The following is a 16,259-nucleotide window of genomic DNA, read 5'->3' as shown; positions in this document are numbered from 1 at the left end:
GTGGGGTTTTTTTCTGTTCTCAAACTGATCTCTTGGAATTCAGTCTGGGGGGGTATTTTTTTTTTCTCCTTATCTTTCCTCATGTTGTGCATTTTCCATTGTTATACCTCTCTGACCTGTCTTCCCCATGTGATGTTTTTGTGTAATGTATGTATGGTCAGAGGGTAAGATGGCGCCGCCATTGCGCTGGCAATGGTCGGCAGCCTTAACATGAAATTTGCCACTCGTGGGACTAATAAAGGTATCTTATCTTATGGTATATGTTCTAATGGGAGTCCTTACTCTTTATTTCTAGAAACTCACCGCACAGTACTTAATCAGATCCTGCGGCAGTCAACCACTCACTTGGCCGATGGACCTTTTGCAGTACTGGTTGACTACATACGCATCCTAGACTTTGATGTTAAGAGGAAGTAAGGAGAATTATCTTCAGCTTAAATTTTGTACTTTGAAGTGTTCCTTTTTTTCCATCGTTGACATGCTGGAATTTTTATTTATCTCTGTAGGTACTTCCGCCAGGAATTGGAGCGGCTGGATGAAGGCCTGAGGAAGGAGGACATGGCAGTACATGTGAGGAGAGATCATGTGTTTGAGGACTCGTACAGGGAGCTGCATCGTAAGAGCCCAGAGGACATGAAGAACAGGCTGTAAGGCTTCATTGCTCTTTCTGTCTATCTGCATGTCTCCGCAATTCAAACCCACTCAACTTGATCCACTCACCTTCCCTTACAGGTACATTGTTTTTGAAGGGGAGGAGGGTCAGGATGCTGGTGGCCTGCTGAGGGAATGGTACATGATCATCTCCCGGGAGATGTTCAACCCAATGTATGCCCTGTTCCGCACTTCACCAGGGGATCGTGTCACCTATACCATCAACCCATCATCGCACTGCAACCCCAACCATCTCAGCTACTTTAAGTTTGTGGGTCGTGTTGTGGCTAAGGCAGTCTATGATAATCGGTTACTGGAGTGCTACTTCACCCGCAGCTTCTACAAGCACATCTTGGGCAAGAGCGTCAGGTATTTGAGCTACTAGCATTTAAACCCAAGTGACCTAATTGTCGACACGTTGCACCAGTTAGTGTAATGATCTCAACAAACCCATGCCTAGTTAAATACAACACTAAATGTTGTGGCAACCGGAGAACCAGTCAGCAATAATATGATTACATTTCTGTGATATTCCTAGGTATACAGACATGGAAAGCGAGGATTACCCATTCTTTCAGGGCTTGGTTTACCTGTTGGAAAATGATGTTTCCACCCTGGGCTATGAGCTGACATTCAGCACAGAGGTTGGTGTCTATTCTTTATGTATTTTTTTCTGTTTGATGGAATTTAATATGTTCCTTAAAGGTTCGAAGTTCTCATAGAAGTGCTGTTAAGGTTTAATTACCTGAACCCTTAAAAATGCTGCTGCTATCTAGGGCAATGTTTTTGACTGTCTTTGACTGTATGTGTAGGTCCAGGAGTTTGGGGTATGTGAAGTCAGAGACCTTAAACCAAATGGAGCCAATATTTTGGTCACAGAGGAAAACAAAAAGGAGTATGTGCACCTGGTGTGCCAGATGAAGATGACAGGTGAGTTTTTTCTTAATACTAATGCTGCATCAGTGAAATTAAATGCTAAAATAATTGGTGTAGGCAAAAACAATAAGTCATCAGCAGATGCCATTTTATTGCCATGTTAAACCAGCATATAATGCAATCTAAATGATGCCACTAGGTGGCAGCACTGCAGCAGCATTAAAGATGCAAAGTTGAGCTACAACCATACATTATTGAGAGATGCTTTGAATTTTCAGGTGCTTAACTGAAAAATAAACAAATTCTCACTCACTAGGTGCAATCCGCAAGCAACTCGCAGCCTTTCTTGAGGGTTTCTACGAGATCATCCCCAAGAGACTGATCTCCATCTTCACTGAGCAGGAGCTGGAACTGCTCATTTCTGGCCTGCCAGCTATTGACATCGATGACCTCAAGGCTAACACTGAATATCACAAGTACCAGTCCAGCTCAATCCAGGTAGGGATGAGGAAATGTTTGCAGTGTTTTTAACTGTTTGGTAAGATATGTGCACGATTCCTCCTGGAGGACTTAACAAATACACTAGCATGCAGCTGAACAGCGAATACTTTTTTTTTTTTTTTTGTTAATATGATGCAGCTTGAACTTAAGTTTCCAGCTGCAGAAGTGATGCAGACACATTTGATTCGATAAAGCGTTTCATTTGAACTTTCACACATAGCGCTGAATATGATTTGGGAATATTGAAAAGCCTTATAAATTATCTTAAAATGTTTCTTGACCACAAGACACTTGCATATTGCTTAAGAATCACATTTTCTTACTATAACTGAAACAGAAATGTATGTTTGTAACTCGGATAAATTTTTTTTCTTTCTCTCCTTTAGATTCAATGGTTCTGGAGGGCCTTGCGGTCATTTGATCAAGCAGACCGGGCCAAGTTCCTGCAGTTTGTCACTGGCACATCCAAGGTTCCCCTCCAGGGTTTTGCAGCTTTGGAAGGCATGAACGGCATCCAGAAGTTCCAGATCCACCGTGATGATCGATCCACTGACCGCCTGCCATCTGCTCACACTTGGTGAGCATGTTGAAAGTTGATATGGCACAAATATTTGTAGATGGTTCAAAAGAGCAAAACTTTAAAACTGTAATGTTTTGTTTTTCATCCTCAGCTTTAACCAGCTGGACCTTCCAGCCTACGAGAGCTACGAGAAGCTGAGACATATGCTGCTGTTGGCCATTCAGGAATGCTCCGAGGGATTCGGACTGGCTTAAACTCTGAGACTCTTAACACACAGACATGCATACACTTAATTTTAGGTTTGCCTACTCCTTACACATTCACATTGATAACCTTTGAACGCACACACATGCACACACCAACATAGACATTACTGGATTACTTGTTGAATGGCCTAGACTTGCTGGTTTCTATTCCACATAAAACAGATAAAACCAGCAAGTGAAATAGACTGATTGACATTGCGTACAACACAGAGAGCCTCATTCTGACACTGTTGTGTCTCCCTTCCCAATTTAATGGCAAATGCAAGAGGGGATTCAAAGGATAAAACATGGACTAATATAAGAGATGTTTTCTTCATTTAGTTTGATTTCTCTGTACAAAAGGTTTGGGAGTTTATTATGTTCAATCTTTTTTGTTCTCTGGCTGTGTAAAAAACAAAAAACAAAAAAAAGATTGTTTGAACAGGATGGTTATAAAACCTTTGGGGAAAAAATGTTGGTGGTTTCCTGTTGCAAATTTGTGACCTCACAAGCTTTGATGACGGGGAACATTTTTATGAGGGGTATATGAACAACTTGAAAAGTTTTGGAGCTATTCACAAAAATGCACTTTTCAAAGTTTTGTGGCATTTTTAAGGATGGTACAAAAATGAAGAGAAAACCTGAAGGAGATTTAAAAAAAGAAAAGAAAAAAAAACATTAACCACATAAACTCTAGAGTATTTTTGGCTATTAAATCGCTGACCCAGCCTTGAGCCTTTGAATCAGAGTGGAATAACTACATGAATAAATGCATAAAAATGCGTTCATTGTCTCTTTTAACAGTGTTTTAACCACTATTTGCAGCAAATTAATTCCATCAAAGATGTCTCTATTCATAATTCTACTTAGCAGTTGAACAAACACAAAAAAAATTGTTGCCAGTCCGACACTCTAGTTTGTGTAGCACGAGTACCAAATTGAACCCTTGCAATGCTACGAATCAGACTGACTGTTGGGGAAAAAAAAATCACTTAAACATGTAATAACTGATGCCATCGTGAGCAGAGTGCCTGCTGGGTAAAGGGATCAGTTGGAACCAGAAGAGGAGCCCAGCTTGACCCAGTTTGGCCTCCATTCTCAAACCTGTGTGTGGTTTTCATTACTGATGAAAGAGAGAGACAACACAACGATGGTATACACACATTTTCACCTTCACTGTCAGATTGCCACCTTTCCTTGGTTTTAACCAACCTGAAAACGTGATCGACTTGTGTGTTCAGTTTTGAAGTCAACCTGACCATTGTTGGTCCTTTATCTTGTCGTTTTGCATCATCACAGAGTTTATTTAGGTTTGTCGTTACTTAAATGGGTTGTGTAGTCTAAACAAAACAAATCTGTTATAAGTTTAACTCTCATTGTCATTGCATGGTCATATTTAGTATGAGTACAAGGAAACTGTAGTCCTCTCCCACATCGGTGCTGAAATAAGACAAGCAAAACACAATTTCTGGAGTCTAGCAGCTTTGGTCGTTTAACAGTTAAACGTGTTGACATACCACATAGCAAAAAAACACAATGGGCACAAATTGTGTAAGTTTTTCTTTTTAGTTTAGACCATTTCAAACCACAGGCTACCCAGAAACCAAGTGTGTGAATTGACTCAAGTCCAAAATATTACTGGAAACCAGACCGCATCACCACAGCTGGACAGAGAACTGTACACCAACACTTAATCTCGAGCCTTTCTGCTCTCTGTGTGCTACTCACATGTTTTCATTTGTTTTCTTATTGTCTTACCTCAGAACCCCCCCCCCCCCCCCCCCTCCAAAAAACCCTCCCAAAAACTGATATTACACTGAAGTAAAAGTTATGGTAAACGATACTGTTGATGATTTAGTGAGAAAACTTAAAAATGATTCAGTAGCTTGAATAACTGTTTAGCTTGGATTAATTTGACTTGTCAGTCTCTGATTATTGTGGAGGGATTTTGGCCCACTTTTCTTTGAAAAATTGCTTCGCTTCATGTACAGCCATTCATTCATTCATGTACAGCTCTCTTGAGGTACTTTCACAGCATTTCAGTCTGGATTCACTGAACCACTGCAACACCTTGAGTCTGTTTTTTATTCCATTTCCTCTCCCTCACAGTCATTACGTTGTAGGTATGCTACAGTGCTTCGGATCACTCTCATGTTCTGAACCATTATGGGCCACGCTTTAGCTGTCAGATAGGTGGCCTCACGTTTGACTCTGGAACACTTCACTATTCATCAGAGTTCATTGATAACTTGGTGACTATAAGGCTCTCCAGGTCCTGTGTGCCATCACCCCTCTACCACGGTGCTGACACCAGGTATGATGTGCTGATATGCTGGGTTTGGCTCTGTGCATTTCAGAGGTTTTGGGGTTTCTTTAGATGCAACTTTGCAAACCTAAACCGTCCGGTGACAACTTTCTCTTAGCAGCCCTTCAGTCTTTTTGTAATTGTACTGTCATAAGCTTTTAATATTTAACACACTCACTGAGGCCTGTGGAATCTGAGGTGAAGCTCTTGGGCTGGGAGATAAAAAGATTGGGGCATTGTTTCAACACCCAACTGAAAGCTCACGAATAGCAAACTGCAAACATGTCTTTTAGAGATGCTCACGATCACTTATTCTAGTGCAACATCTGGCTACTGTTTAGCCTCTTAAATCCTATGGCAGCAGTAAGGATGCACAGAGTCCTGTGAATACTTTTCTTTTCACTTGACTGTCCCTTTTTGTTTTAACAGCCGCACATCACTCTGAATTACCAAAGTTTAAACTTGTGATATTTGCTCTGGTGCTTTGTGCTATTTTTTTTTGTTTTGTTTTTTTACTTTTGTTTGGGTTTTTCTTAAAGTCAATTTTTTTCACAATGCTGAACAAGAAGAACAAAATCGGATGTCTCATTTCGTGTTTACGAGGACATCGTGCCAAATACTCAGTCGCTGGAACAGAGCAGCATCTGGTCAGTCTGTTTTTTCTAAATATGTTCTAGTGCTTGTAATTTCCTGTCATTCCCATTATCTTCTGCTTTTCTAGGATAATTCATGCCTTGAACCACACACTTATTCAAGACCTTTGAACTCATGGACTTTTCATTCTTAACTCTTAAGAATAACATCTTAACATCCCCAAGTTCCCTTCTTCTCCACAGTTTTTGTCACATCCACATTTTAGGCTTAAAAATATGTGGTTAAATATTCCTTGTAACACCCTGTTATTAATTCAAAAGAGAAATAATCTAATATCACCATTTACTTTCAGAAAACTTTTTAGTCACAGTACCAGCGTGTTTAAGAATATTATAAAAGTGTCCCCCCCCAATGTGGCTGAATTTCAACAATTCTGCAGAGATGAGCCAAAATTCATCCACAGCAAAGCAAAAGACTCATTGCCAGATGTCCCAAACACTTGATTACAGTTGTTGCTGCTAAGCATGGCCCAGCCAGTTTTTCCCCCTTAATAATAAAAACCTTAATTCAGAAACTGCATTTTGTGTTTAATTGTGTCATTTTTGTCTAATATTTAAATTTCTTTGATCTGAAACATTTACCAGCTTAACACAAACATACCAAAAATAGGAAATCAGGAAGGGGGCAACACTTTTTCACACCACAGTATCTTGTTCTGCTTCCTTGGGGTTCCCTGCTGCTCCTCTAAACCCCTCGCATGTCTGCACCTGTCGTTCCCTCCATTTCTCTCAGTAATCCCCTGTGTATCCACCTTCTTTTCACTGCTCTCACACGCCAAATTTGTTCCACTTCAGGACTCCTACAACACCAGAAATCGAATTGAACCCACCCACCAATGTTTCTTTGACCCTCCCCCCACCTCAGCTCCCCCCACAAACCTGCACACGAGTGGTAGAATCGTAAGCGTCCATGTCTGATTTGGTGCGTGCTGAGGCGTGATAAATGAAATTACAGTGCTGTCATGCAGGGATTTCAGAGCCCCGCAGTAAGACCTGGTTTTACAGTACAATGGCCGGCCACATCTCCTGCATGTATGAAACACAGATGCCATTTTCCATTTGCCACACTTGATTCACATTCTGTAAGCATCTGTTGCTTTGTTAAGGCTTTGGTTTCCAATTAAATGGTGGGAAACTAATTAATGCTTTCAGGGAATTTGCCTGGCAGAAGATTTCAGTGGGCTAACTTCTCTGCTAACCGGGGGGATATTTGATTTTTCTTGAAGAAAAGATGTTGCACCTCTGGCTCAATATGTTTCCCGTAAGCGTATATTAGGGATGAAGATGTCAGCAGTGCTGCCAAATGAGCTGTTGCAATGCATTGCGCCGGCACCTCCACTGGGTGGGGATGATTAGACTGTGCAAGACTGAACAAGGCGTTGCCTGTTCTCCATGTCGGTGCATTTTGTTTTATTTCCATTTCATGCTCTGGAAGTGATTTAGGGGTGACTGTTGTGAGAGTTTAAAGTGTGTGTGTGTGGTGTGTGTGTGGGGGGGGGAGCATCTGGTGCTGCCAGTCTGCAGTATGGCAAATTCAAATTTCACAGTTCTATGTTGCACTTTGAGAAACAAAATACCCTGTGATTGTTTAAAAAGACAGCAAAAGACCCCAACAAACTACATCATGTGTCGACTGTTTTAAGAAAAGAAACTTTAAGTTAAAGCACGTCAAAAGAAAAAGTGCTCCCTCCTCATCAGTGATAGTGGAGCTGAGGAGGAAATGAATGCCAATGGAGTTCATTAACGATGTCTGTGTATGAGCCAGAAAGCTCTCAGCCTAATTCATTTTACTGCTGTGGAATAAATCACAATATTTCTGCTCTCACAGATAAAAGGTTTTCTTTCAGTACTGAGCCCAAACGGGCAGCGGGACAAAATCAGTTCATTAGAGTAATTGGTTTAACGTTTCTAATTACCTAGAGATATTTATACTAAAGAAAACTCAAGACGGTGCATAACCCTTTCTTTGCAGAATTAATCAGCCATTTATTTCCAAATCAAGGGTTTGATGATACTCTAAGGTGCCACAAGGAAAAGCGAGGCTTGAATATTCATAATCAATAAACTCTGGCTTTGTTTGCAGTGTGAACACTGTGCTAACAGCTCACCATTAAGTTGTGCATTAATCACTGGGTAGGTGTTCCAATTGCAAAGTATTCCAATAGAAAGTTTTAAATTGAGAAAAATTACTTTCTTTTTTGTCATGTTTATCTCTACGTTCTGAACTTCTTCCAGCTGGTGATGGGAACACTGTGTACCAAATGTGCGGATGAAGGAGAAGCTTGACATATCAAGGAGGACAGGAGCAGTCCTCAGTTTTGACAGCAGTGCAGCGGGTTGGGGAGGCTGTTATGTGCTGTTGTTGAATGTGTCGGCATTGTCATCACCTCCTGATTAGGCTGCTATCTCTGCTCTGCCTCTGAGGACAACGTCTGCAGAGAGCTGCAAAAAGTGAGTGTGTATTTCAGGCAGATGAGCTGAACTCCATGTAGTGACAAATCTTTGTGCTTCTGTTTGTGAAGCAGAGGGAGACTGGAGACGAGGAAGAGGAGGAATTAAAAAAACAAAAACGTTGGGCTCAGGTGGGCGTACATAGGCTGGCTTTGGGTCACAGAAATGAGCACAGCGCAGTGACTGCACAGTCCAGACCCAAACCAGAAGTGACAGTCTGTCTACTGTAAAGGTCATAGTCTTTATTACCTCTGTGGTCGCTATCGCTCTACGCACATCTGCGACCACCTCCCCTTCAAGCTTCTCCCTCACCTCCCCTCAGGGGCACAGCAGTAGGCACCTTGTGGCATTTTAGAGAAGCCAAGCCACCGTGTGAAATTCAGCCCTGCTACATTACTGATCACGTAGTGAAGTAATTTTACTGAGCCACAGAGAGACATGTGCCACGCAGAAGGCAAAGACTGCGGGACGATTTAACGGCACCACATAAAACCTGCGTATTTATCTTCAAATAAGGCACAGAAACCTTATCAGTGAATAAGCTCCATGTCTTTGTGGGACTTTTTTCCATCTCTACTATATTACATTAGACTTAAAAATGCAAATGATTAGATGATGCAACTCCCACATGGTCAGTAGTAATACAAGATCAAGATGGTAAAGGGTCGTTTCTATTTTTGAGGTTTGGGAGGGAAGCCTTTGAAGTGAATGACTGTAAACAAACATCACAGTGATTCCTTTGCTTTAACAACACAGCACGCAGCAACAAGTTCTATGCAAACGCCTCAATTTGAATATCAATGACATGAATTTGAGTATACATAAGCTGCAATTGACCATTTCTGATCTGACTGCCTGGCCTCGATTTCTGGTACCAATGTCTTATCTGTATCTGTAGTGGTGGTCTAACCTTTGGTGTACCACATCTGGTTTGTCTGAAGCTATTTACATTTAGTTAACATGCATAATGAGATGGATTCTGATGAGTGGAGCGCCGGTCATATCTAGCAGCCATACCACTGCAAGCATGGGCGGAAACTAAATCAGAGTCATTTCCCCTCAATTACTGAATGATTAACGCCAGGTCAGAGACGACCAGCTGACCTTCTGGCCACATAATGACTTTACATGGATCAATGGATCTCCAAAAACCAGACACACCAGCAACCCAAGAACTGTGTAGTCAAAATCTCAGGGAATGAGAGTTGGTGAAACCTGCTCTGACTGCTCACTTCTCACTCTTGGTTTGTCTTTTTTTTTATAACTTTTGTTACCTGTCACCTTTCTCCATTTTTTCCTCCTTTATAAAATTGTCACATTGCCCCCCCCCCCCGTCTCTTTCTTTTTCCCAGCGCTGGCAGTACTGTTGACTCACTGCTATTTTCCTTTGCGTGTCAATGTGTTTAAAACATTTTTCTGTCACTCTCTGCGGCTTTTCCATGAATTTCCTCAATATTTTCTACTTGATTTAACTTCCTGTCAACCATGAACTCCTCTGTACTCTAGAGTCAGATTTGAGGCCATCTGTCTGACAGCTACATCCTGGCCCTAACTGGGTCATGCCACTGGACAATGATCCCAGCAAAACAGCAAGAAAACAAGTGTTGCAATGGCCCAGTCATAGTTCAGACCTCAACCTTGTAAATCCTTAAGAGAGCCGTAGAAGCGCCTTGAGGCGACTTTTGTTGTGATTTGGCGCTATATAAATAAAATTGAAGAAACTAATAAACTTACAAAGAAACTGCATTGTTCCGAGAGGCATTGACTCATGGGCTGCACTGCTACCGTACTAACAAAATGCAATATGTCACGTGTTGTTCGTGTAGAACCTGGTGAGAGCAAGATGATTTTTAATTATACCCAAAAGATTTTTCATGTGACTGTATATATATTTACATATATATTTAAATATGTTGGATTTAACAGTAGCAACATTAGTTGAAAAAGCTGGGGGAAGGTTAATAAAGGTCTGGAAAGACGTTAACGAACAAAATAAGTTTTTAGGAGTCTGTCAGAGCTAAAGATAGTGAAGGGTTCATCAGTCAGTGAAGAACTAGGGGCAATAGTTCAAGAATTTAAAAACCTTTTTCAACATAAAATAAACTTATTTCATCATCTTACATACAGATTACAATTAAAATGTTCAGAGGATACAGAAATATCTCTGTGCGCGAGGGACAAGGCTGAAACCCCAATTTTCAATGGCTGTGATCTTTAGACCTTCAAATCTCACCATATTTAACTAGAAAATAGAGTTGCAGTGTAAAGATTAGTGCCTGGGCTCAGAAACACCTCTAAAACCCACTGACAGTGATAACTAATCGCTGCATACACATACAGTTGTAGTCAGAAGTATGTATCCACTCATCATGGGTGTGAATGTCATGGTAATGTTTGTTTAAACATGCTTTAGCACCTCGATCAGATGCTTTTGATCCCCATCGACAAGCTTCTGGCATAATTCTCACTGGATATTTGAACACTCTTCTAGGTAGAGTTTATTTCAATTTCCTGGCTTTTTTTGTCTTCTGATAAAGAAGGTGAAATGCTTCTGTTCACTTGGGCAGCTACAAACTTCAGTCGAGTTTAAAGGTGTCGACTGTGGAGAAGGAGCTTCTTCTATTCTCTGAGGACAGTGACACTGGTGCTCCAGTTTTCACTTCACGGTGAACCTGAGCTTTGGTTGGTTGCAGGGTTGTCTTAAAAATCTTAACCCATCTCCTTCAGTCTCAAGCTAACAGTTTGGGTTTTCTTCTAGGCCTCGGCAAAGGGCTGACACATCAGAATAACTCGTATGTAGGTACAATTGTTTGAACCGATGATCTTGGAATCTGCTTCTTTGGAAATGACTCCACACAGGCCTTCCCAACTTTTGTAAATCTAAAGAAGTTCTTCTTAGATCTTCACTGAGTTTGAAGAACCATCAGCACCACTTTTTAAAAGATTTGATGTGTATACATAAAGTTTTGTGTAGTTCAGAAAATCCCCCCAAAATTTCCAATTCTTGTGTTTTAAAGTCCTTAAAGATGTTTGCTGTACAATCATTACACGCTGAAAAAAAAAGGTTCAAAGAAAATTACCATGACGTTCATACCCACGATGACTGGAAAGTTCTGAGCACAACTGTATGAAAGCTAAAACTACAACGCAAAGAAAGACACAAGATCTAGAAACAACAAGACTGCCTTCAATGCTGCTGATGTGTCAAACTGTCTTCAGGCAGCTTGCTGTGATAGACGAGGGATTCAATGCTTTTCGCATGACATTTGGGCTCATTTTACAGAAGATGTTTTAACATGACACAGTGGGAAGATCAATTAAACACGTGCAAATAATAACGTTTTTTCCTGTAGGAAAAGGAAAGATGCTTTTGTCAGGGCACATTTAGGATTAAACCTTTAATTATTATCTTATATAGTTATTATTATATATAGAACCATCTGTTTCTCGTATAATTGATATGTGTCTCACTCTTTTTAACTCTATCCTAATTTAACCATGAAGAAAAATGTTTTTTTTAAAGCTTTTTTTGCTTTTCGAGCCAACCAGGAAACACTTTACAGTGTTTGTAGCTTTTTTGAGGACTATCTGTATTTATTTTTCCACCACGCCATCCTTGGTGACACACTATTCTCCTTTTCCTCCCTTAATCTCTTGTTCCCTCCTCCATCTCAGTACCTCTTTTCTCTCTCTCCCTTGCTGAAACTCCACACCCACATTGCAGCCCTTTGCTGTACTGCCCCTGTCTGCTCGCTTCTTTTTAAGCTGATGAAATTGCCCCACCTTCCCCGCTCCCTCACCCTTCTCTGTCTTTTGCTGACTGCGTCTGTTTTTCCTGCAACTCCAGGATTTAACTTGTTCATTCATAACCTTTCCTTCTCCCTCTCTCTCCCATCCTCCTCCTCATATATCATTCCATCTCTCCCGCCAGTCTGCTAGCTGACTCACTTACAGTCAAGTCGGGAGGAAGGAAAATGAGCAGAGAGCTTTTGCAAGGGCAAGTGGGAAGTCTCTCACAGATGAATGGGTTTGAGTGAAGGCCCAGCCAGCGGGTATGAAGAAGTGACAGCTGAGAATAAAAGTCTCCTCACAGATATGTTTATACTGCAAAGGTCGTGGAGGTGATTTTTATTTTATTTCTTCCGTTTGCTCGAGTCTCTTTAACATGAAACTGCTTTTAGGGAAGTGAAACGATCAGAAAGAGGGAGCAGAGACATCATCCCTATTGATTTACTTGAGTGCAACTTCATACAAGCTGCAAATTTTCCAACATCCTCCACTTGCAACTGCCTCTGGAATATTACTGCACTGGAATTTAGCTGTGGACTAAAAATCACTAATGAACTATAAAGAGAAGAATAATTATGATCCAGCTTTTGGGCTTCTTGTAAAGTTGTTGCATTTTGGCTTATTGGCCTAAGAGTTTTATTCACCGCTTTTCAACATCTGTTTAAAAAAATGTTACCAAACCCAGATTTTCTAAGGTAGCACCGTCATCTCTGCTCCATGTTCTTGTTCAGCCTGTAACCCAGTTTTAGTCTCCACTCCTGGCATCCAACCAAGCCCAGATTTCACTTTGACCTTGCAGCCTTTCTTCAGCCATCCAGCCTCTCCTGGGAATAATGGCTGGGGTTTTCACCTAACTAGCATCATCAATCATTATTCCCATCCTGTCTGCTGCTGTAGCGGCTTTTGTCTGAATGCTTGGCAGATCCTCGCACACCAGCGGCAGATGGGCACGCTGGCACCCTCATGTTGATGAGGAGCACAAAGAGAAACTACAGCAGCTCAGAAACTACTCAGCTACATCCAGAGATTGGCAGTAACGAGTTACAAGTAACGCGTTACTGTAATCTGATTACTTTTTTTCAAGTAACGAGTAAAGTAAGGGATTACTATTGCAAAAACGGTAATTAGATTACGTTACTTTCCCGTAGGAACGCTGCGTTACTGCGTTACTAAAACCGTGATTTTTTGCGAGAATGTCTCATGACAGTGACGTAAGCGAGTGCGAGGTTCGTGACAACAGCTGTGTGCAGATCAACAATGGATCCTATATCGATTGTGGGAGAGAGTATGAGCGTGCAGCGTTTAAAGCGTGGAAGTACTGACCTTACTTTGAGTTTGATTCCATAAAAAGTGACAAAAACATTAGTGTCCGCTGTGCGTGGGAAGAAAACTTCTTTTTACAGCGAAAAAACCTCTAAACAAGCACCGAGTGCGCAACGACGTAATGGGAAACTCACAGAGAAAGTCGCGGATTCTTCAACTGACCGTGGCACACCTGCACCAGGGTAAACCTCCGCCTACCCCCACTCCTGCTTTACAGGTGAAAATAGAGCAACAGGACCGCTGAGTCTTTGACTTTATTTATTTTCTGCTGTGTTTTACTTGCATCTATTTGAAAGAGTGAGTGTAAACACAAAAAATATTTTATTTTATGTGCTGGAATGTGCAGAAAATAGGTTTAAATGTTAAACTAATTTCTTCCAGTCAGAGAATGTTGCATATAATTAAATTTTTGCTTGATGCATAAAGTTAAAAGATTAAAACTAATAAAACAAGTTAAAAAAAGACACTTTTCCATTTGATTACATTTTGTATGATGGATTATGCAGAAAAAGTAGAATTGGGCTGAAAGATCTATCACTTTATCACCTCTTCAGGTTGTAAATCGGGTTTTTAAAAAGTAACTAAGTAATTAATTACTTTTGAAAATAAGTAATCAGTAAAGTAACAGGATTACTTTTTTGGGGAAGTAATCAGTAATTAGTTACTGATTACTTTTTTCAAGTAACTTGACCAACACTGGCTACATCAATGTTTCTGGAAGGGTCAGTGATTCTGCCAAATGTAGAGTACTGTGAAAAAGTCTTGAGCTGCCCCTCATTTCTTTAAATTTTGCGAGGAAAATGGGAAATACGTGCAGCAATTTTATTGAAACATGCAAATGTACATGTAAATACAGTATATGAGGCAAAAACAGAATTTGTACAATTCTAATGAGCTTGAAAATTAATACTTGGTGTGACCACTTGATCCTCCAACACAGCGTGAATTCTGTTAGCAAAACTTTCTCATAATTATTTAAAGGGATTTCAGTTCTCCGGGCTTCTTGAAGGACATTCAAAGCTCTTCTTTGTTCCGTTGTCTGTCAGGACGATCCCAAACAGCTTCGATGACGTTGAGGTCTGGGCCCTGGGGAGATCAATCCATGACTGACAGTGATCCATTGTGTGCTTTACTGTGCATGTATCTGCACTGGCAGTGTGTTTGGGATCAGCTGAAAAATGAAGCTGTTGCCAGTGAGAACTCTTGCTGATGACACTGGTGCACAAACATGAGACATGCAGCTCCAAACCAAGACAGAGCTTCCACCATGTTTTACAGTTGGCGTTAGACACTCACTGTTATAGCTTTTTATAACAAATTGAACCAAAACTCTCATATTTTGGATTAACAACTCCATAATATGTGTTCCTGCTGATTTTCAGTCCAGGTCTTGTGTCATTAGTGTACCTTAGGTCTTCCTCTTTTCCCACTGCCTGGCAGCTCCATATTCACCATACTTTGTCCAGTATATCCAGTATCCCTCCTCTGCACATGTCCAAACCATCTCAGCCTCTGTGACGTTGTCTCAAAAAACACTCAGCCTGAGCTGTCCCGTCTCATTTCTAATCCCGTCCATCCAGGTCATTACCAATGAATTTTAGCATTTTGATTGGAAAATGTGAACATCAAACAAAACTGGGTATGTCATCTGGACCGACCATTTTCCAGTCTTCATCTTCTATATAGCTGCCCTCACTTCCTCCTTACTAATCCTCTGTGCTTCTTGACTCACTCACTGTCCTCCATCCCTCCTCCTCGTCCTCTCATCCTCATTTTCTTTATTCATCAGCTTGTCAGAGTACTCCTTCTATCTTCTATACACACTCTCTTCACTCTTTAGAACATTTCGGTCTCTGCCTTTAATCACTCTCACCTGTTGCACATCCTTTCCAGCCTTCTCTCTTTGTCTAGCGTCAACCTCACATATCCCACTTTGCCCATCTCTCTGTCTCTCTCTTTGATTCACAAAGGGCGAGATGCACTGCAGCATTAGTTTCTCTGGGACTGCTACTTCAAAAACACATGTAAGAGAATTACAAAATAAGTATGTAGTAGTAGAAGTAGTAATGATAATCTTAAAACAGCATGAGGGAAAACATTTAGGCAGCCTGAAGGCAACACATGTTTGAGTTCAGCTAGGGTTGTGAAACTGTGTGAAATTAAGAGGGACAGCTGCTTAAAGGACTGAAACGTTAGGTGTCACCTTTTTATAACGAGCTTGTTGACTTGTGGTTGTACTTTGTATTAGAGGGTCCTCGAGATAAAGAAATGTTAGAAATGTTGTAATGTTCTGTCTGCTTTACACGGAGTCAAGCAGGAGTCCTGCACGATCAACCATGGCACTTCTATAGAATAATTTCATTTATATGGATTATAGCATAAATGTGAGTTTTTAAATGTGAGCTGGGTGGGAAAGAATTATCTTTCCATGGAAAGATAATTCTTTCTTTTTTCAGTGCCAACCCCAGCCTACCCCTTTGTCCCATAATCCTGTGTTCTTTTGCAGGATTAATACACGTTTTTGTTTGTTTAACCTGACTCCTCTGTGTTTGCATTTTGGATCCTCCTTTTGAACGCCTTGCAGCCCTAAAGGGTTTTAGAGAATGAATGGGGATGGAGGAGGTTTTAAAATAGTGCCACTTTATTCAGTGCTTTAAAAGCAAATAAAAGAACATTCAGTTCGACATTCCTTGATTTTTGGATGAGCTGGAGGGGGAACAGAGAAGACTGAAACACAGATTCATGCTAGCAGGATGCAGCAGATAAAAGGACGTAAAATAAAAGACCTGCTTTATCACGTGCGGCAGATGATCATCAACTATCATCACCAAGTTATCTTGGCCCCGACAACAAGCACATCCACACAGCCCCTGAATTGCCCAACAATGAAGCCTCGAATCAGGACCTCTTCCCCCAAACTCAAATAAGAAATGGCAGATATTCCT

The 16,259-nt window shown here is 40.9% G+C and overlaps 1 protein-coding gene across 13 annotated transcripts in view; it reads left to right on the top strand.

Annotated features, from left to right (window-relative positions):
* huwe1 (HECT, UBA and WWE domain containing E3 ubiquitin protein ligase 1) overlaps nucleotides 1–3,573 on the top strand; it is a 52,508-nt gene extending 48,935 nt beyond the window's left edge. For all 13 annotated transcript variants that reach the window (XM_085260828.1, XM_085260824.1, XM_085260827.1 and 10 more), the window contains 8 exons: nucleotides 296–413; nucleotides 507–647; nucleotides 733–1,020; nucleotides 1,190–1,295; nucleotides 1,464–1,581; nucleotides 1,844–2,025; nucleotides 2,415–2,605; nucleotides 2,700–3,573. In XM_085260828.1, coding sequence (XP_085116954.1) covers nucleotides 296–413; nucleotides 507–647; nucleotides 733–1,020; nucleotides 1,190–1,295; nucleotides 1,464–1,581; nucleotides 1,844–2,025; nucleotides 2,415–2,605; nucleotides 2,700–2,802 — 1,247 coding nt within the window. In that variant the 3' untranslated portion in view covers nucleotides 2,803–3,573. The remainder of the gene's footprint in view (nucleotides 1–295; nucleotides 414–506; nucleotides 648–732; nucleotides 1,021–1,189; nucleotides 1,296–1,463; nucleotides 1,582–1,843; nucleotides 2,026–2,414; nucleotides 2,606–2,699) is intronic.
* Nucleotides 3,574–16,259: the final 12,686 nt, after the last annotated feature.

Source organism: Mchenga conophoros, linkage group LG20 (genome assembly GCF_057382185.1).
Source record: "Mchenga conophoros isolate Kocher_MC1m ecotype Shallow Benthic linkage group LG20, M_conophoros_male_GT1.1, whole genome shotgun sequence".
Classification (NCBI taxonomy): domain Eukaryota; kingdom Metazoa; phylum Chordata; class Actinopteri; order Cichliformes; family Cichlidae; genus Mchenga; species Mchenga conophoros.
The sequence above is the reverse complement of the archived record's forward strand: the minus strand, read 5'-3'. Positions and strand labels throughout refer to the sequence as shown.